The sequence below is a fragment of the Ascaphus truei genome, chromosome 3 (genome assembly GCF_040206685.1).
Source record: "Ascaphus truei isolate aAscTru1 chromosome 3, aAscTru1.hap1, whole genome shotgun sequence".
NCBI lineage: Eukaryota > Metazoa > Chordata > Amphibia > Anura > Ascaphidae > Ascaphus > Ascaphus truei.
The window spans coordinates 190,464,056-190,487,243 of record NC_134485.1 but is presented as its reverse complement, the minus strand read 5'-3'; the positions used below and the strand labels follow the sequence as shown (position 1 = coordinate 190,487,243).

General features: G+C 40.6%; 1 protein-coding gene across 2 annotated transcripts in view; it reads left to right on the top strand.

Annotated features, from left to right (window-relative positions):
- Positions 1-23,188, top strand: part of DTX2 (deltex E3 ubiquitin ligase 2) — a 124,721-nt gene that overhangs the window by 68,137 nt on the left and 33,396 nt on the right. For both annotated transcript variants that reach the window (XM_075589830.1, XM_075589829.1), the window contains exon 4: positions 12,210-12,268. In XM_075589830.1, coding sequence (XP_075445945.1) covers positions 12,210-12,268 — 59 coding nt within the window. The remainder of the gene's footprint in view (positions 1-12,209; positions 12,269-23,188) is intronic.

Sequence of the window (23,188 nt, the reverse complement as noted above, 5' to 3'; positions counted from 1 at the left end):
TATATCTATATCGATATCTATATCATCGATATAATTATAGATATCGATATCTCTCTCACCCTTCAAACCTTTTTGTTATTCTGGGCAGCAGCTCTAGCAGTATTCCCTAAACTAGCTGATGCCTAATAGCACCACTATTGTTGCAAAATTTTGAGCTCTACTGCTTACACCTGTAGCCCCCACCCCATGCCTCCCTTTTGAAGCACAGTACTTACAATTCCTGGCTGCCATTGCCAGTCCAATGCGCATAGTGCACAAAAAGGAGCACACCTGAGAGATATGCTAATAGCTAGGTTAGATACCTTTTTGAACAGCAGAGTTCAAAAGTGCTGTGACGGCTAGAGCTATTGCCCAGAATAATAAAAGGTTGTGGGTTTTAACCCTGTTCGGCGTGACACAAGTACCTCACAAGCTGCTTTACGTTTGTCCACTCAATGTAGTTCTTATGGAAATCTTTTTAGGAAATCTGGGACGTGAGTCATTTAAATCTACTTTGCATATTCTGCCAGGTAAAGCAAAGTTTTATTTTTATTTTTTATTTTTAAATCTGTGACACAAGCATGGGTTGAAGGACATACTGCTTTTAATTTGGGTTTTCCCACTTTTAGATGTACAGGATACTGTTTTGTGACTATCAAAGCAGTAGGGTCTAGTCAGAGAACCAAAGGGCCAATTCCACAGAGCTCTGTTAATTTAGGGCAAATAACATGACGTTCAACAATGGGTTTAGAATTAAATTGGTCGTGAAGAACAACTTCACCCCCATGTCTGCTGCCCTAATGATAACACTGAGATTAGATTTAAGATCATGTAAAGTCATTTTTTTTTTTAACAATGAGATTAGACAGATATTGTAACAGAAATCTCCAATACATCTCGTAAATTCTCCTCAATAAGCTTAGCACAAAAGATCAATATATTGACCCGTAGTATTTTGAGGATAAAAAAATAGATTTTGGTTTAAAACCAGAATGTGAGATGTCAGCCCCTTCATTATCATTCCCCAAGTGCAATAGATGCTTAGTAGTGCAAAATGCCAATAGGGCTGTTTTAAAAAAATTATAAATTTGTACTGACACAATCCGTTTAGGTTGGTTTAATTGTATTGATAGCTTAATATAAATTAGATATTACTATAAACTATGTTTTTAAAGTATTCAATTTGTGAGTGCAGATAATGAGGGACTTTTATTTATTTTTGTTTCTTTATAACTTCAAATAATGTGACGTTACCGAAATAGGTAATGGACAATAGTTTCCACAAAGCTAATGATGATAAATCCCATCCCCACACTTCCTAAAAGGATTTACATAGTAGTGAGCAGCACAAAAGTATGCTGTGACAATGGTGCTTTCCATTGGATGGTTTAGCACACACTGTGAGAGCTGCTGCCCAGAATAACAAAGGTTGTGGGTTCTAATCCTGTTTGACCTGACACCAGTACCTCACAAACTGCCTTACACTTGTCAATTCAGTATAGTTCTTATGGAAATTCTTTTAGGAAGTGTGGGATGGGAGTTATTTTAATATACCTTGCATATCTGATTAGCATGTCTTCCAGGCAGGGGTGCCCCCCAGGTCCATTACTCTCCATTACGTCCTTTATAGCCGCACGCTCCCCCCCCCCTCCTGTTGACTAATAAGATCCTTGTCCAGAGCTTGTCTCGGGGTCGGGAATACTTTCTTGTAGGCTGGTGTGGGATTATGTCACTGTATATCACCTGTCACTTGATAGCCTTTAGACTTTTATTTTTGTCAACATAGATGTATTCATGATGACTATATTTCTCCCCACCCCCTTATCTGATGATTTTATGGTGAGATCAACATTGGACATCAGTTCTTGTAATCCCTTGCACTCATTTGTATTCAGATCATCAATGGATCTAGAGCTAGGTGATTGTGCGTCTAGTTCTTTGGTGACCCGTGTCACAAATAGTTCTGACAGTGGACTCTGTTACGGATGTGTTAAATGGCTTTACTTCTTTAGGTCAGTATATGGGCACTTAATAGGACAACTATGTCCTCACTATGTTCCAAAAGAGAAATCTGGTCCTTAAAGTGGTGTTTGTCTGATTTGCTTAGTGCATCAGTGCTGTTGCTTTCCTGTTTACCGTGACATTTATGCAGCACTATCCTGGCGAATAAATTTAGATCTTTCACCTACTCAGAGTTTGAAATCTGAGGTGAAAACGAAAGAGACTTCTGTAGGAGGGCCAACTGGTAAGGATTGAAGTCAGTGCTTAACGGGTTACACATTTGTAATTAATTTGTCATATCTCCTTCAATTGCTATCCTCTGCAACCCTTTCCTCTTCGCGACCTTAGTTTTCTTCCCTCTGTGAGTATGTCTCTTTGATTTTGTATTTCTAAAAAAAAAAAATCAATGTTTGCAGTAATCATAGGTGGTCCAGTTTTTCTGTTTCACCCTCTGATAAGTCAGTATCAGAGGATAAATAATGTTTTATTGAACCTTTTATTCTGTCTTATGCTATAATGATGTACATTGCCCTGTTTGAAATCGTTGTGGTCGCGTAGAGAATTTGCAATGTTTTCGTTCTTTCAGATCAATTCTGAATTTGGCCATATTTGCCTCTAATTTCTTTTCAAAATCATCGAATTCTGGCATCTTATTGTATATCCTTAAGACCTGAGTCAAGTTCAATATTGATGGTTTCTAACCTGCTTTTTTCATACTTGATTAATAACATTAGCTCCTTCAAGCTGTCAGAGAGCGAGAGTCTCCCAGTGGTTTATAAAATCGGGATGTAATATGGTATGATGATGACATTCTAATCATAAACACCCGAGGGATCATGTTGTGCATAATTCTGTAGGTTAGTGACTTTCCACCAGATTTGTCTGTGAACGTAATATTTTGGATGTGTTACGAATTTTTTTCGTTATGTTGGGATTAGTGTCTGCAGTAGACATACTCTGTCGAAAACAAACCACATTTTTTGCTTCATCTAGCCATCGTGTATTATCCCACTTGTTGCTCAAAAAGGCAGTCATTGTAAATAAGGGTTGCGAGGATCAATTTCAGATGGGGCTCAATATATCCCGCAAAAAACAAACAAATACACAAAGTCCGAAAATGATCAACACATCCCTTCTACGAAGATCCTACTTGGATGTGGTGATAATATAACACTGATGGTAGCATGCAGCACTGAGAACGTAAGGTGAAATGGAGGAAGTTCTCTTGGAAGCACACCAAACTTAATTAAAACGTAATTAAAAATAAAATAGGCGCAGCGAAGATGAGTATTAACTACAGTATGTAACCTCAAGCACTGTTGTCCTGGAACAGGATTCATATTTTTGTTTACCTCCACCCCCCCCCCCCCCCCTTTGCAGCTTCTGCGTCTCGGCTCCTTATTTCAGCTGCATGTATATTTGCTGTAGAACCGATACATTTGTTGCAGTTGGTCTTTCCAGTTAGCTCATAACCAGGTTTTCTTGGCAACCCCCTTAATCCCCCTTGCTTAGTGGAGTTTCCCTTACTCCCCTGTCTGAAGTCACAGATAGTCTCATCCTCCGACTATTCCTGTTCCCAGAAAGCCATATACCTTCTTTCCTTCCTGAACTGGCTGAGTGTGTACTCCTATGCAACACACCTCTTGGCAAGGCGATTCTGTTTTTACCTGCCTCTGATTGCAAAGCACCCACACAGAGAAGCACTCTCTCACCATACCATCCACAAGTGCCTGTTATAGGACTGATGTTTTCCCAATAAAGTGAAGAAAATATAGCAGGACTTGGTGTGCTTTGGAAAGGGGACTGAGTTAAGCTATCTGGCCTCATTTACATCTTACACGTGACCCTTGTTCCAGAATAACTGTAGTGCCACAGTGACAGTGGGGGTAGCCAGTCTTCATAATAAAGGTGAAGGCCGACTGGTTACCCCTGAAAACTGTAGGTTCCCGGTAGGTCAGCAGCACCATAAGCTGGGGACACTGTATGTATTGTAATAAACTGGGATTTCGGCAGCGGGTATTTGGGTGGAAATGTGGTTTAAACATGTACATGGTCGGGGGGCAAAGATACCGGTTGTCCCCCCCATCTTACCAGTAGAACGCATCTGCACTGCGTGTACGCATGTTGTCCCCCTAATATCTTCCCTTTAAAATATTGTATTCCTTGCACGCAATGTTTATTGTAATAGTTGTATTCGTGAGCCCAGGCTAGAGTAAAAAAATATGTACTTTTAAAATGTGTATCCATCTCTATACAGACAGTCCTGGTGTTCCAATAAGTAACCAGAATATCTCTACAGAGATGAGGGATCAAAGAGGCGAAGGGAAGTCGAGAGGTGTCAGAACATTTGGTGAGCGGGAAGGGCGGAGTACCGGGTCTGGAGACAAAGGCTCCCCGCGGGGAACACTCTTTGTTCACCCAGACTTGGTGGAACCTACCCAGCAGGAGGTATAGGGCTGGCAAGGGAATCCGTTGCTGGTAGGCATAATTCCCATTGGCCAGTTCCAATTTCCCGCTTGCTGTCATCCTGAGTCTCCTTGACACACCCTGTCCTCTGACACATTCAGACAGATGAGACCCAGCTCTGTTTGGCTGCTACAGCTACAATCCGTGCTCTGATTAGTCGCCAGCCCCTTCTTCATGTTGAACATAGAACAACGAGGTCTATGTAAGGGGACTGGCCGATCAGAGAACCAGACGATCTTGAGACTTGGTCCGGTGAGGCGCTGGTGGGCTTTTCAAATTTTTTTTGCTTCGAATAGCAAAGCACTTAGAACGGAGTTGCTGGAGAAGCCTAGCTTGGCTGAGGACAATTTTTCCTGAGGAAACTCCGTAAAGGAGTGAAACATGTTGGGTGCTTTGTGAGTGATGTCATGTTAAGCGTCTGTTAGAAAGCATAGCGTTACAGGAGAAACCAGGTCTTGCAGGGCAGCCCAGAGAGATGAGCTGTATGTATATGGAACACCTTAGGAATATATATATATAAATATACGTAATACATTAGGGATATGTGATGGTTACATTACCCTGTTAAAGTATGCATATATGATACATTTGGATTATCTGTCTGGTGCTGTGAGGTGGTTATCACACGGCACTGCGCTACAAGCACTCAGTGGTTCGTAAATTGTAATGAGCAGTATACATCTCTATATTACACCAACAACTGGTTTCCTTATGACTTTACACCTGGTTTATGCTTAGTGTTATAGGTCCTATAACCAGGAGATGAATGTGCTGCTGTCCTGCGCTTGGGGTATTTTGCTCACAGTCTTTAGTGTAGAGTAATGCCGTGAGTGAGGAAAATGAAGGTGCGGAGGGTCGCTTTGCATGTGGAGGGGTACTGGAGGTAAAAAAAATCAATGAGTCTTGCCTCATTTTGTAGTCGCCCTCTCCCGTGATGCTATGTTAGGCATTATGTCATTCAGTAGCTGTGCCGGTCCTGGCGATTGCGTGCAGGCAACTACTGCGGCTCTAGTGAAGACTTCCACGTTCCCTCGGAGCCGCGCTTCCTGGATCAGGTGTCATCAAGCGGAGAAGTAATGTATGAATGTGGTGGTATCCGAAGCAGCAGCAATAATTGGCAACAAAAACTCTATTCACCCAGGATCAAAAATAGAAGCCTTTAATGACACAAATATAGAACAGTCCATATCCTCCCTCCTACGCGTTTCACGCAGCTAGTGCACTTTGTCAAGGAGTCCTTGACAACTCCTTTACAAAGCGCACTAGCTGCATGAAACGTTTCGGAGGGAGGCTATGAACTCTGTTCCAAATTTGCATCATTAAAGCCTTCTGTTTTTGATCCTGGGTGAATTGAGTTATTTTTGCAAACTATTGCTGCTGCTCCGGATACCACCGCATTCAAATGCCATTTCTCCGCCCTATAACTAGGAACTCTGGTATATGTACTTGCTGTCACACTTTTGAGTTCACACTGAAGGACTTGTCTGTTAACGACCGTGTGATGTCTACCTAACCGGTGAAGCTGTGAACCCAGAGCACTCTAAAGCAATCAGTTTATGTATAGTGTGCTATATATGTACCCCTGCTTTTGTAGAGGCAGATTGTACTTCAGATCTAAAAAGTGTGTGTGTGTTATATATCTATATATCTATATCCTATACTGGCACTCATCTGTGCTGCTTGCCTATTTTGTTTTTAATTATGTTAGTGATGTGTCTTAATTAAAACTTTACATTTAATATTAAAAGTTTGTGTGTTTCCAACAGAACTTCTTTCCTTGAGTGCAATTTTCTTTTTTACGTTTGTTGTATGGTACATTTAATCTTAAATTCTTAGTGCTGCACCCTACTGTCAGTGTTTATATCATCATCACATCCAAATTGGGTCTTAGGAAAACGGATATGAGTTGATCATTTTTCACAGTTTGTATACAGTATTTGTCAGAACTCAAAATGCTGCACAATCCTGTTTGACACAATGAGTGCTCACGATTGGTTCGCTGCAGATTACATCTGATTCAAAAAGATAAAAACAACAGACATCAATAACCTCAAGAATAACAGCAGAGAATTTCAACGAACTAAAAAGTTGCTTTAGCTTGCTCAGAATGCATGGGGTCACTTTTTACGAAACGATTATAAAGAACGTTTTAAAATTGTAGTTGAAAGCATAGGAAGAAGGTGGGAGGAAACGCTAACAAACAGGATAAAAAAAATATCTGAGACAAAACATTTAATGAGGAAACAACAAGAAATTAAACCATTCCATGATGCAAAAATAATAATTGAATATGCAGAGCTGTGCAAGACAATCCGAAAACGTATAACAGAATGTCTGCAAATGTAACACTGATATGGTGAGGATGACTATTAAAGATAACAATTGCTTAAAGAAGAGAACGCAGTGACTAAGGCTGAGGCCCCGCTGCACACGGCTGCCTTGCTTGCCGGCGGCGCGTGCAACTCACTGCACCGCGATTTGCGGTCTGCAGTGAACTGTGATGCACGCTGGGAGGGCGTTGCCAAGCAGGTCGGGGGGGTGATGCCAAATACTGGGTTGGGGGGTGTCATTGATCAGTGTCCCGGGTGCAAAATTAACAGGGTGAAAACAGAGCCGGGTTTATCAACGTGTCCCTTCTCACACGCGTGTTCTCACAGAGAAAAGGTTAATAAACACCTCCCCTTTTGTTCCCAGACCTCTGTGCCTCCCGAGAGGATGCGCCGGTCTGTGTGACCGTCCCGCTACTCTGTTATCCCCAAACCCGCCATGCCCGTCATTTACACAATAAAAGGACTTTTCTCACGGCTCAGACGCCTCATGCATTGCTTTGTATGTCCAGATCTTGCTTTGCAATATATTGCAGGACTTCCCTCCCAAGCCGCGTCCCTCCCGTAGCTCCTTCCTTCTCCCCTCATTCCCTCCTCCCCTCATTGGCTGATTCGTGCACCACGTGACGCGTCAGCGCTGTAAAATACAAGGAGCTGGTTACTCCGGCAGGCTGACACGTCACAGCACGCAGTCAGCCCTGTCTGAAGGAGGCAGCAGGGACAAACACACATCAGGTAAGGGGCTAGTGGCCCCAGCGGGGCCTCAGCCTTATGGCTGGAAAGAAGCAAATCATTGCACTCAAACAAGATGGATCAATAACAGACTGTGCTCTTACGTTAAAGAAAGTTGAAGACTTCTATGTGAAATTATGTGAACACAGAACACAGGGCATAATCCATCAAAGGACAAGCGAGAAAGAAACCACCAATGATGTACAATGCATCCTTCTAGAAGAAGTGACAACAACAATAAAATCCATGAAGAATGGGAAGGCTCCTGGGGAAGATGAAATTACAACTGACATCTTGAAATTGGGGAAGTAGAATTTTTTTTTATTTGAAAGCTCTTACATGCTGCTTGAACAGGATTTTTTGGAGTAATGCCATTGTCTCCTTTCTTGTGGATGAGAATAACTAAAGACCAAGAACTCTACACCAATCCGTCTACTTCCAATCACATACAAGATTTGTATGAAGATACTCCCTAATCTAATGCAGCAGACCTTGGATTTTGACCATCCTTGAGAACAAGAGGTATTTCGCAGTGGATACAGCACAGTGGACCACATCCAACTTGTACAAGAAATGATTTCACGAACGAATGATTACGATCTACCACTCATTTTAGGGTTTGTAGATTATGAAAACACATTTGATTCTGTCTACACCTCAGCGGTCCTAGATGGACTAAGAAGACAAAAATGTCCATATTATAAACACTTCTGACAATGCCACATGTACTATTAGCAAGGGATTGCGACAGGGAGACACCATGTCACCAAAGCTTTTCACTGCAACACAGCAAGAATTGTTCAAGCCATTAGATTGGGAAGAAAAAGGAATCCAAATCAACAGTGAATATTTGAGTCGCCTACGATTTTGCAGATGACATTTTTGTCCAGAAGACCTCCAGCAACAAATTTGAGAACTCGCCAATGCAAGTAAGAATGTGGGCCTCCGTATGAGTATCAAGAAGACAAACGTGATCAATAAATGTATCAAAAAAGGAGGGCTGCTCAAAGCTCAAAAACGGAGAGTAGAAAAATATATTTAATAATGTCAATGTATGATAGGACAACGGGTAGCTGGAAGTGAGGGAAAATCTAAACGTTGGGTCCGTAGTAAACAGATGGGAGAGGTGACCAGGAACAGGATAGGTAGTGTCGGAGTTCCAATGGAACAAATGTATCAAGTCTGCGACGATTGAAATAAATTGAATAGAACTACAGTAGAAGAAGTGGAAGACTGTCTACCTAATGGAGGCATCATATCAGAATTATAAGGAATGTAACAAAAGTTGCGATGGGGCAATCAAATGAGTGAAAATGGATAATAAAATAAAGATTGCAATCGAAAGTAAGATCAACCCTAAAAAGTTATTTACCTTAACAAAAACATTAGAAAATAAAATATAGGATCCTTTCAGTGTGAGATGGGCAGGCAAATTATTGGACATAAGGAAAAAGCTGAGGTATTAAATAAATTCTTTGCCGAGGTATTTACCAGGGAAGAATCAATTTCAATAGTAGTGCTGCAGGAGGAAGTCACAACCTCCTATATAAACTAACAATTGGTTAACTGAGGAAGTTCATAGGTGGCTTGATAAAATTAAAGTAAGGCATCTGGCCTAGATGGCATGCACCCAAAAGTTCTGAAGGACTTTAGTTCAGTAATGGTCAAACCATTATGTTTAATATTCAAGGACTCCATTTTCACAGGCTTGGTACACACAAGATAAGCGTAAAACAGACTTGTTGCCTGACATCAATAGTGGAGAAGCTACTTGAAGGTTTAGTACGGGATAATATTCAGGAATACCTAATGGAAAACGAAATGATTGGTAATAGTCAGTATGGCTTTATGAAGGATAGATCATGCCAAATTAACCTTATTAGTTTCTTTTAGGTGGTAAGTAGTTATTTAGACCAGGGTAATGCAGTTGATGTGATGTATTTAGATTTTGCAAAGGCTTTTGATATGGTTCCACACAATGCTAGTGTACAAAATAAAGCAAATTGGACTCAGTAAAAATATTTGCATCTGGATTGAAAACTGGTTGAGTATGGACAACAGACGATTGTTATAAATGGTACTTTTTCAGGTTCGGCTAAAGTTGAGTGGAGTACCTCAAGGATCAGTACTGGGACACCTGCTTTTTAACTTGTTTATTAATGACCTTGAGGTTGGTATAGAGAGCAAAGTCCATCTTTGCTGATGGCACTAAATTGTGTAAGGTAGTAGAATCAGTGCAGGATGTAATTTCTCCCCAGAAGGACTTGGAGAGACTGGAAACTTGGGCATGTAAATGTCAGATGAGGATTAATACAGATAAATGTAAGGTTATGCATTTGGGAAATGAGAATAAACAGGTGACTTACAAGTTTAAATGGGGATAAATTAGGCGAATCCTTGGAGAAGGATTTAGGAGTTCTTCTAGATAGTAGGCTTAGCAATAGTGCCCAACTTGCATTAAACGGGAAATAGTTGAAAGGGACGTAAACCTAATTATGCTCCTTTTTATAAAGCATTAGTAAGGTCACACCTTGAATATGGAGTACAATTTTGGGCAGCTCTCCTCAGAAAAGACATTATGGAACTAGAGAGTGCAGAGAAGAGCCACCAAATTAATAAAGGGGGTGGATAATCTGATTTATGTAGAGAGGCTAGCTAAATTAGTGTCCTGGAACAGGATTGTTTATTTCTCTGTACTGCTGCGGCACAGTTTATTCGAGCATTTGCCCGTTCTGTGCCGCAGCAGTAGCCTGGCGCGCGCCCGAGTGTGACGGGCGCGCGCCGAAGCAGCGGAAGAGCGCCCTCCGATCGGGGCGCTCTCCCTACCGCTGCCGGGTCCGCCGGGTCCCCCGGAACCCCCTGCCGCTGTCCCGCGATCGCGGGACACCAGGGCTCCCTCGGGGAGCCCCTGGACACGCGTGCAGGGGGCGCACGCTCCCGATGACGCGTGACCGCGCGTCTATGACGCGCGGCACGCCGAGGGGCGGCCACTAGCAAGCCGGGAGATTTCCCGGCTTGCGGTACCGACCACACTTCAATAAAGTGTGTCGGTAGTGTATTTGTCCTGCTCTCAGGATGCCAGCCCTCCCCAGCTAAAGTTACATGTTTCTTTGCTCTGAAGCAGCCAGAGCTGTGTATATTGCAAAATAGTTGTTACAAGTAATCCCCTTTTGCACTGCCTCTAGTCAGTTGCCCTGGCAACCTACCAATCCTCACAGTTGAGATTGTTTTAGTCCTCTCCCCTGCTGTATCTGCATATTGTTATGCCCCTTAGCGTGTTCCTGTCTGCAAAGGAAAGTGTGCTCCCTCTTTTCCAACAAGCAGCCAAAGTGAGTAGACACTTCTTCCACTGCTCCCTCATAAAAGGAAATCCTTTTTACCTTCCCCTCAGAGAAGCACTCCCCATAGCAGAACACCTTCCTCTTATAGGTTATTCTCCTGACAAGCGAAATCTGCTAGCACAATCCATATACAGTACAAGAACTTTTATACTTCTGTTAACTCTCCTCAAAGTTGAAGAAAATAGGACTTTGTGTGCTTAAAAAGGGGACGAGTTAAGTTATATGGACTTTCTCACATGCTACATATGAGCCTGGGTCCAGAATAATTAGATTATTTTACATTGGAAAAGAAGCATCTAAGAAAAGATCTGATGACGATATACAAATATATTCGGGGACAATGAGCTTTCAAAAGAACTATTCATCCCAAGGGCAGTACAAACACAGGGTCATTCGTTAAGGTTGGTGGGAACAATATTTTACCAGCAACATAGGAAAGAGTTCTTTATGGTAAGTGCAGTTAAAATGAATTTCATTACCCATGGAAATACTGTGATGGCAGATAATATCTATCTTCAAAAAAAAGCTTAGACATCTTTTAGAGAGGAAAGGTACAGGGATATACCAAATAAGTAAATATTGGAAGGATGTTGATACAGGGAGTAATCTGGGGGTTTTTGTTTGCCTTAGTCTTCGTCAATATACTCAAAATACAAATATAGGCTAAAATATCTGTTCTCTAAATTGAGCATAGGTTGAACTTGATGGAGGCATGTCTTTCTTTTTCAACCTCATCTACTATGTAACTACAGTATGTTAGATGGGATGGAGCGCATTTGGCAGCAACAAGACTATTTCAAGGGAACCTTCGCTGTGCCTCAACGTTTTCGACGTGTGTGTGTATTCCCTCCCCCACCCCCAGAACAGAACACTTTTAAATCATCTAACGCTCTTTTTTAGTAAGTAGAGACCTCTGACGTAAAGTTGCCAAGCAACATTAAAAGCCTACAAAAAGGTTTTTCCTGTACAGTATACCACAACTTAAATGTTGAGGTGAAAAGCTTGCAGTGCAGTTAAAAATGACAGAAAAACATAGAAACAGATTGTCGCATAGAAACACAGCTTTCAGGTTCAGACGTAAATATGAGCAGAATGTTAACGTGAAGAATAAGTAATCTCTGAAATATTATTCAGAATGCAAATAATGTGTTAATTGTGGTGTGAGGTACAATATAAATTGACTGCAGCTTGTTTTAACATTTTAATATGTGACGTTAACTTTTTTTTTTTTAAATCTTCATTTGTTTTCATGCCTGGCAGGGCATTAGAGCAGTTCACCAAGAACAGTATTGATAAGCATGTGTTTTCACGAGTAAAAGTCAAATATGGCTAACTAATGTTTACATTTGTTTTCTTTTTCAAGCATACCATCTATGGCAGTACAGATGCACACGCACAGCACACTGAAACAAGCCCTCGCAGGTAACTTTATAATGTATTTTGCTCCTCGTCATAGTATGAATATAAAGTTGTGGTAGTCTTATTGGTTCAATCTTGTTTCTTTTATTGACTGGAATTATTTTTTTTGGATACTTAAAATGACAAATGGATAATACACTTATCACTTTCCAGATGTGTTGAATAATCTGTCACATTCTTTGTAGAACCTGAGAATCTTTAGCAAGAAAATGTGTTAATTTTCATACTCTATAAACTCATTACAATACTTTTCATTTCTGGTTGGTCCAATAATAGCACAAAATCACCACTGAACACCTACATTTTGTATTCAGATTATAAATTACCAAAATAGTATTTTAGTTTAACTTTGTGTGGAGATTTCGGCTTTTATTTAAAGCAGCAATATGATACAACTACAGGCATACCTCGCTTTAAGTACACTCACTTTAAGTACACTCGCGAGTAAGTACATGTCGCCCAATAGGCAAACGGCAGCTCACGCATGCGCCTGTCATCACATCCTGAACAGCAATACCGGCTCCCTGCCTGTACCGAAGCTGTGCGCAAGCGGGGAGACTATAGAGCCTGTTACAAATGCGTTATTTACATCAGTTATGCACGTATATGACGATTGCAGTACAGTACATGCATCGATAAGTGGGAAAAGGTAGTGCTTCACTTTAAGTACATTTTCGCTTTACATACATGCTCCGGTCCCATTGCGTACGTTAATGCGGGGTATGCCTGTATTCCTTTGTAATATGGCCCTAGCCATCCCAAATCAACCTTATAAATACCATCTGTGTTGAACTGTGTAACATCACAAATACATGCTAACAGCTTCACAGAAAGTAAAAAGTAATTTTGACCAAATGCTTCAATGGTCCAGTAAACAAACGCCTGTTACGTTCCACTTGATGTGAGACATTCTCATTCAGTTGTATCAATGGTCTCTTTGACTTTAATGGAGTTTCACTACCTTTGTTTGAGTCTAAGACACCCAATTCTCACTTATTCGGATTCTCACACCTACACTAGATAGCTATGATGGAAGCATGCAAAGACTACAGTATTCTATGGTCCTTAATCAATAGTTGTAATACTGCTGTAATGGTAAAAACAAATGATAAAATTCTAAATATGTACCATGTGTGGTGGTGGCTAAAGATCTTTTTTTTTTTGTAAGTTTTCAGGAATCTGAAATCTCAGCTGCATTTAGTTTCTGCAGATGCAGCAGGTACTGCTGCTTTAAATGTCATTTTTATATCTCACGAAGTATGAACTATTTAGAGCTTTTTATTGCGAAAAATAAGTACAAATCGGACACACATTTGTGAATTTAGCAGCAATTGGCTTTTGGCATCCAACAAAAATGGTAATATTCTGGGGGGGGGGGGGGATAATCTACTGGATAAAATAAAAACGTTTTAAATAAAAATGATGTGCACATAGAATTCACCCATGTCTCTTCAGGGTCCATAAATAATCTAAAAGTGCAAAAATTGGAGCTTTTATGTGCAATAACTTTCACATACTGCTGGGGATCTACCCTAAACCTGAACCCAGACATACAGTTAGATCTGGAAATAATTGGTCACTGATACAAGTTTTGTTATTTCGGCTGTGTACCAAAATAAATTCAAGTTACAGTTAAATAATGAATATGGGATTAAAGTGCAGTCTGTCAGCTTTAATTTGAGGGTATTCACATCCAAATTGGATAAAGGGTTTAAGAATTACATCTCTTTAATATGTAGCTCCCTCTTTTTCAAGGGACCAAAAGTAATTGGACAATGACTCAAAAACTGTTTCATGGACAGGTGTGGGCTTTTCCTTCGTTATTTCATCATCAATTAAGCAAGTAAAAGGTCTGGAGTTGATTCCAGGTGTGGCATTTGCATTTGGAAGCTGTTGCTGTGAACCCACAACATGCAGTCAAAGGAGCTCTCAATGCAAGTGAAACAGGGCAAATTCTCACAACCCAATGCAAGTGAAACAGGGCAAATTCTCACAACCCAGGGGGAGCATGTGGGAAGAGACAACAAAGAAAACACAAACTAAGTGCAGACAATATTATAATAATGAAGCGTGTATTCAGACTTGGCTCTTATGTAAGTGCGCATTTTAGCGTTTCTATAAAGTTATCTTTTGTACCATTGACCTGCACCATGGAGGTTTCTCTTTTTCTCCATGTACCTTTGCACCTGACTTCTGAGCCTGATTTGCAACCTGTCTGTGTCCAGAGGACTCCCCAGATTCCACTCATCCTGTCATTGCTTTTACCCTACTAACATCTTGTGAGTAGGCTGCACATAAGAGCCAAGTCTGAATACACGCTTCATTATTATAATATTGTCTGCACTTAGTTTGTGTTTTCTTTGTTGTCTCTTCCCACATGCTCCCCCTGGGTTGTGAGAATTTGTATCGATCATCTGGGACCAGTCAAGACAGTCCCTTCCAGAGGGTTTGAGCAGGGGGTTACAACCTTTATTTATTTATTTATACCTCTCAGTTTATGGTTGCACTATTTTTAGTCACTTTAAATTGTTCACACTATTATATGTGTATTATCTTTTCACTTAATTATTAGTGAGCACTAGTATTCTATTAGCGCCTGTTTTTTCACCATCACCTTGTCACTAGTGAAACAGGGCATCCATAGGTTGCAAAAAAAAAAAAAAAAATTCCATCAGAGAGAGAGCAGAAACATTAGGAGTGGCCAATTCAACAGTTTGGTACATTCTGAGAAAAAAAGAACGCACTGGTGAGCTCTGCAACACAAAAAGGCCTGGACGTCCATGGAAGACAACAGTGGTGGATGATCGTAGGATCCTTTCCATGGTAAAGAAAAACTCCTTCACAACATCAGCCAAGTGAAGAACACTTTCCAGGAGGTAGGCATATCATTATCCAAGTTTATCATAAAGAGAAGACATCACAAGAGCAAATCCAGAGGGTTCACTCCAAGGTGCAAACCATTCATAAGCCTCAAGAATAGAAAGGCCAGATTAGACTTTGGCAAACAATATCTAAAAAAGCCAGCCCAGTTCTGGAACAGCATTCTTTGGACAGATGAAACCAAGATCAACTTGTACCAGAATGATGGGAAGAAAAAAGTATGGACAAGACTTGGAACGGCTCATGATCCGAAGCATACCACATCTGTAAAACACGGTGGAGGCAGTGTGATGGCATGGGCATGGCTTACAATGGCACTGGGTTACTAGTGTTTATTGATGATGTGACAGAAGACAGAAGCAACCGGATGAATTCTGAAGTGTATAGGGATATATTGTCTGCTCAGATTCAGCCAAATTCAACGAAGTTGATTGGACTGCGCTTCATTTTACAGATGGACAATGACCCAAAACATACTGCGAAAGCAGCCCAGGAGTTTTTTAAGGCAAAGAAGTGGAATATTCTGCAATGGCCGAGTCAATCACCTGATCTCAACCCGATCGAGCATGCATTTCAGTTACTGAAGACAAAACTTAAGGCAGAAAGACCCACGAACAAACAACAACTGAAGACAGCTGCAGTAAATGCCTGGCAAAGCATCACAAAGGAGGAAACCCAGCATTTGGTGATGTCCATGCGTTCCAGACTTCAAGCAGTCAATGCCTGCAAAGGATTCTCGACACAGTATTAAAAATGAACATTTTATTTATGATTGTGTTAATTTGTCCAATTACATTTGAGCCCCTGAAATAAGGGGACTGTGTATGAAAATGGTTGCAATTCCTAAACGTTTCATACAACATTTTTGTTCAACCCCTTGAATTAAAGCTAAAAGTCTGCACTTCTATTGTATCTCTGTTGTTTCATTTCAAATCCATTGTGGTGGCGTACAGAGCCAAAATTATGAAAATTGTGTCAGTGTCCAATTATTTCTGGACCTAACTGTATACACCTAATTTCACCCATGCCTCCCTGCCATCTCTTCCCCTGTAAATTGTGTTAACTCTCTCATTTTAATACTGACTAACCTTAAAACTCACCCCACAAAGCATCCCAATAGCCTGCACTCATGGCTATTCACCCACACTCAGTCACTCCTACCACCCATTGTGGCCAAGCACTGCCAGGTGGCACTTATCCCCCCCACCCTTGCTGTCTCTGTAAATTCCCCATCAAACCTCTTAGATTGTAAGCTCTTTGGGACAGGGATTTCCTTTCTTATTGTCAGATTTTTGCTGCACTTATTGTATTATTATTATTCCCTGTACTATATTCTTTGTGAAGCGCTGAGTACACTTTTGGTGCTATATAAATAGACTTACAAGACATACAATACATACTGTATGAAAACATGTGAATCTTTGCTATTTCATTAGCAAAATACAATCTAGTTTGCTCTTTTTGGAGAAAATAATTCCAGAAAGCCTGGATTCACTAAACCCTCTTTAATTAGTTAACATTGTATGCAGAGTCTCCATATTTCTGAAGAACTTTGTTTATAAATGGTTTTGCTTTGCTACATGGTAAGTAAATTTACATGTAGGGGGGGGGGGGGGGAAAGGGAGGGGAAATATCACTGTTCTACCATGTGATAGGTTACATAAGTTTGGTAATAAACCCTATTTAATGCCTAAGGCTTCTAATGCACCCTACCACTACACTACCTATCCCCCCTTATATACCAAAGAGGATAGTAAGTTATTGCTTTGGAACACACCTAACCTAGGGTGTTTGTTATAAGGGTTAATAAGACATTGCCAAAAATTTTTATTTTTTTATTGATTTCATACCAAGAAAACTCCGTATTAGAGCGCTTGTAGGAACTTTGAGGACACCCCTTCCAGAGCTACAACTGGAACCTACTGTACCAAAAATATATAGGGGGAACTACAAAAACGACCAACCAATGACGGAAAACACTAACGGGAGCAAGAAAGCTGGCTGCCAGAGTATTGGGGTCTGTTTGCCATGCTTTGTTTAAAAAGGAAGGTTTTTATTTCCTTTCTGAATGGAAGCAAAGCATCCTGATTTTCTTAAAACTGCTGGGAGCTTATTCCACAGTCTTGGGGTGGTCCTTGAAAAAGCTCTCTCTCCAGCTCTATTGACCTTAAACCGAGTCTCAATCAGTTGATGGGCAGTGGCAGATCTAAGGGCCCGATTGGGGGTGTTGCTGATGAGGCTGTTCTGAAAGTACAGGGGTTCGAGACCATGGATAGCCTTAAAAACAAGGGTCAAGATCGTAAAATTAACCCTTTGCTTCAGTGGAGCCAGTGCAGATCTTGTAATACTGGTGAGTTGTAATCTCGCCTTGTCTGCTATAAGCTGGGCAGTGGCGTTTTGCATAAACTGCAGGGCTTTGATATTATGTTTTTGGAGGCCAATCAGCAGAGAATTTCTAAGATTCAGTCTGGAGCGGGCCAAGGCCTGTGATACTATATTTAGATTGGTTATGTGGAAGTAGCAGTTTTTCACAATACATGCAATATGAGGCTGGTAAATATAATGGCTCCAAGGCTTCTTACCTTCTCTTTCCTAGGGATGGAAGAGTTATTGAATTTTAGGTCATTGAAGGCATTACTCACAGCATCTGTTTGTACTTTAGGGCCTATCAGGAGCAGCTCGGATTTAGAGGCATTTAGTTGCAGCCAATTTAATGCCACCCAGTTTGATACAGTATGTCTCTAAAGCAATTCTTCAGATCATTCACCGTGATGATTAGATCGTTGGAGTTGTTCTAAAATGGTTGCTTAACAGGATAGCTGCACTAAGGTGAGGCACAACCTAAGAGCTAAATTACATCAACATCCACCAGATTTGATCACAAAACTCTATAAAAACAGCAGAGTCATTGAGAGTGGATCATAAGAAATAATTACAAATACTAATCTAGTACAATTCTGATAACATTTTATCTACTTCTGGTCTATCCAAAATTTAAATGCAAGGTCTAGCTGCCGATGTAACGTTTTATTGCGATCTAGGACCAACATGAAAGGCTATCCCTCCTGCAGTTCATTATAACTCACTAAACTCTCCAATATACAGCAGAAATATATAGCACAATCAGTGTAGGACTAACAGGACTATCCCTCCTGCATTACTTCCTTATGACAATTGTTTGATCTTTATAGTATATTGTATTACATTTTTGTGAGACATAGTGAAATTTTATCAATACTCAACAACTGCTGAGGCTGGTGGTGCAGTGAACAATTTGCAGTCCCCTGCTGTGAGGAACAGGGAAGCTGATCCTTCTCTGTGGAAGCTGTGGGTCAGGTACAGTATATGACAGTTGGTTATTGTAGGAGTGACCACGGAATCGTGCGGAGAGTGTGACCCAGCGAACAGTTCAAGACCAGGATTCAGCTTAGCTGAGGAAGTTAGCTAGGCACCGTATCTTATGCAAATAATTATATACAGGCAGTCCTCGGTTATCCGACACAATGCGTTACTCAAAATGGCGTTGGATAGCGAAGTCGTAAAGCGAATCACATTTTCCCATAGGAAGACTGTTTAAATCAAATTTCCGTTCCTGAAGGCATTTTTAACACTAAAATACACCAAATATTTTACACAGGCAATAAGATATGCAGCACACATAAATTATGATGTAAAGATTCTATTTATTGAATCAAGTAAACCTTCACACCGACTGATCTAGATGATTTCCTTGACTGCAGCCTTCTGATTGACATAATGTTGCAACTTTGCAAAGCCTCGTAATAGCGTCAGATAAGCCATTATGGCGTCGTAAAACCGCCCATAGGGATGAATTTGACAACGTCGGATAAGCCATTTGTCGTAAAACGAAGCTTCGTAAAATGAAGACTTACTGTATAGAAGTTTATTCATACGCCGAAACGGGCATTTCATGTGCTGGGAAGGTGGCCTAACGTGAGCTTTGTCAAAATCTACGACCATCAAGAGGCTCATCCTATCCCTCCTGCATTAAATTATATAACTTCCTAAATCCATCAATATATAGTGGAAATATATAGCACAAACAGTGTACTACCAACAGTCAAGTGTCTCTTCTTCCTCAAGACTCAACTAATGCCTAACTGGTAAGATCAAACACATCTATACATTTATACTTCACCCATACCCCACGTCACACCAGTTCTGAAGGAGGAGTTGGTCTCTTTGCTGCCTTATCCTGGACACCTGCCCCCAACCCCTATTCCTTCCCATCCCTCCCTTTTTCTCCTTTGAATTCCATACCTGCTCTTTCCCTTTACCCATCACAATCATCGTAATTTATCTTCCCCCTGGCTCACCCACACTATTTTTCAGGGAGTTTATCTGCTTCTCTCTTTACTCTAGCCCTCTACCAACCCACTACTCCTCCTCGTTGACTTTAACCTTCACCTCGACAACCCCACCTCTGCCTCGGCCTTCATCCCTCTCATCTCCTCCTTTGAACTCTCACTAAATCGCCCCAATTCAGATACACGGAGGCACCCTCGACCTTATCCAATGGCAAAAACCCCTTGCCCACCTGCCGATCACCTCCTCTGCACCATCCTTTGCATCACCCTCCCTGCTCCCCCCTCCTCAGCCACACTCAATACCATCCTTCGCAGAAACCTTAAATGCATTGATCCTTCTCCACCTCATCACTCCTCCCCCCCACCCCCCCACTCGCATCATTTTCCTCTCTACCACTGAACTCTGCCATTGACTGGGGCAATGAGATTAGCATTACAACAAAAGGAAACAGTTTTTTTTTTTGGGGGGGTGCTTAAAGACAATTACATAACCCTAATTATTGAGGAACAAACCAGGAAAGGGGCTATACTAGATTTGGTAATATCAAACAATGTAGAACTAATAATAGCAAATATTAAAGTCCTGGAACATTTGGGTAATAGTGATCATAACATGGTATCATTTGAAATAAATGATCAAAAAACAGGTTGGTCGGTTTTATTGACTTTAGAAAGGCAGATTTTAATAAACTGAGGACTAATCTACAAGGAATAAATCGGGATGTTTTTGCAGAGAAAATAAATGCGCAGTCTTTAAAACATTGTTAGAAAAGCACACTTATCAGTGTACACCCTCAGCTAATACGTTGTCATAAATGGAACTTTTTCAGGCTAAGCTAAAGTTGCCAGTGGGGTACCTCCGGGACCTGTACTGGGACCCCTGCTTTTTAACTTGTTTTTAATGACCTTGAGGTTGGCAAAGAGAGCAAAGTCTCCATCTTTGCTAATGACACTAAATTGTGCAAGGTAGTAGAATCGGAGAAGGATGTAATTTTTCTCCAGAAGGACTTGGAGAGACTGGAAACTTGGGCAGGTAAATGGCAGGTGAAATTTTATACAGATAAATGTAAGGGTATGCATTTGGGAAACAAGAATAAGCAAGCAATTTACAAATTAAATGGAGATTAATTAGGGGAATCCTTGATGGAGAAGGATTTAGGAGTGGTTGTAGACAGCAGGCTTAACAATAGTGCCCAAAGTCATGCCATAGCTGCAAAGGCAAACAAGATCTTATCTTGCAATGAAGGGAAGTAAACTTAATTATGCCTCTTTTATAAAGCATTAGTAAGATCACACCTTGAATGTGGAGTACAATTTTGGGCACCAGTTTTTAGAAAATACATTATGGAACTAGAGAGATGGCAGTGGAGAGCCACCAAATTAATAATGGGGATAGCTAACTAAATTAGATTTGTTTACATTAGAAAACTGGCGTATAAGAGGGATTAGGATAACTATATACAAATATATTCGGGGACAATACAAGGAGCTTTCAAAAGATTGATTCATCCCAAGGGCAGTACAAAGGACACCAGGTCATCCATTAAGGTTGGAGGAAAGGAGATTTCACCAGCAACAAATTAAAGGGCTCTTTACAGTAAGGGCAGTTAAAATGTGGAATTCATTACCCATGGAGACTGTGATAGCAGATACAATAGATACGTTAAAAAAATCTTTTTAGAAAGGAAAGGTATACAGGGGTATACCAAATAAGTAAACATGAAGGGTGATCCAGGGAGTAATCTGATTTGCCAATTCTTGGAGTCAGGAAGGAATTTATTTGGAATTTTATGAGATATTATTGGATGATATTTCACTGGGGTTTTTTGTTTGCCTTCCTCTGGATCAATAGTAGGGATATACTAGACCTCATCTCCTCAAATGGATTCAACATCCAGGTTGAAACGGCAGAAAAGTTGGTGTCCTCCCACTTCCTACAAATTAACCCAGCTAAGACTGAAGTCTTTTACTTTCCTGCTTCCTCCTCCCTACCATCCACCCTAATCCCCACCATCTTCTTTCCCCACTCACCCTCTCCCTTTCTGCTTGCAACCTTGGAGTTACCTTTGACCCTTCCCTCCTCTTCGTCCAACACATCACATCCATCACTACCACCTGTCGCTACCATCTATATAACATAAGAAAAATGTGACCACTCATTTCTATTTCCTCGGCCAAACTTCTCATCCACTCAATCTTCACTCGTCTCGACTACTGTAACTTCCTTCTCCTCTGTCTTCCCCTCTACTGCTCCATACTGAACATTTGCTCATTAAATAGGTGCAAATAAATGTCCCACCTTTCAATATATATCAAATAGTCAGTCCATGGTCCGGTTCTTTTCTCAATTTATTCAGATACATTAGAAAACATCTTTTACAGCATCATTTCAGTCACTTACATCATTCAGGCATATACAGTAAAATGTAGTTATAGAGTGTAGAATCCTTAGCTTGGTTGTTCTTAGCTTGGTGGTGTTAAATTATTCTGAATTCTGTAAATCCAAAAATATATATTTTAGCAATCGCCTGTTTTCCTCACGGTCAGCCAAAATGTTCTGCGTCAATCAACAACATTAGAACACTGTTTCTTCATTTAGCAATATTTACTTTGATATTGAAAAACCTCTTCTGTCACTACCTATAGAATTAACTGTTCCTAATTATTTTCAAACCAATCTCTATTGTATTGTCTTACTAACTAATTAACCTTTGATTCCAAACTCTTGCAACTCAGCAGACATTAAACATACCAAGTTTCTTAAATCACATGAAAAATTTCTATACCTGCCTCTTCAGATTGATTTATCTTCTTATCTTGGCAGAGGCAGCTAATAATTTTCCAATATAATTTCTAACATAATAATAAATTACTTATTTTAACTAGTTACATGCTGAATAGATATAGATATGTCTTGATAAATTACTCAAAAAGCTACTCGCAGAACCAAAAAAGCTACTTGCCAACTTGCCCTGCCCCCACTTTTAAAAAATGGAGTACATTCCTAATAAGAACTAATACTTTACTACAATTACTCCTTGTTTTTTGTGTGTATGTGTGTGTCCAAATGTGAATGACTACTTCCCTGAACACCTTAACCAGTGTCTGGATGTCCCCGCTTCACAATTTCTAAAGCGGCAATCCCACCTGGGATCTTACCTGATCCGCAGTCCCTCAATGTCCAGGTACCCCCTTTCCTGCAATGTTATATGTTGGAGAGGAGGTGTTCCCTACCTGTCTTCTGGGTAAGGGGGATTCCGATGTCTCCCGTGTGAAGCTTGAGTCAGATCTGGAAGAAAGCAGTATTGTTTATTTCGGTGTAGGTATAGGGCAGTTAAGATATATAGGGTAAATAAGATATCCAGCTGGCAGGGTTTGGCTGTCACGCTCCTCCCTTCCCCTCATTTCTCTCCATCCAGAGAGCAGTGGATCTGCGGCCGATGCTGTGCCCGGTGTGATTCTCTCCTTCCCAGTGTTTCTACAGATGGACATTCCTTCTTATTTGAATGCAATTCATACTTTTACTAATTAACTTTGCAAATAAACGTTAAATGTTTTTTCATTTTTGAGTATACCCGTTAAAATAATCTACAAGTTTGAAGTGTACCTACAAGTTCATATTCTGTGTGCCATAGAATTTTCAGTGCACTTTCCTTTGTAGCTTTGAAGTAAATATTGCATCCTAGAATCTTTAATGCACGCGTATTTTAAGTGA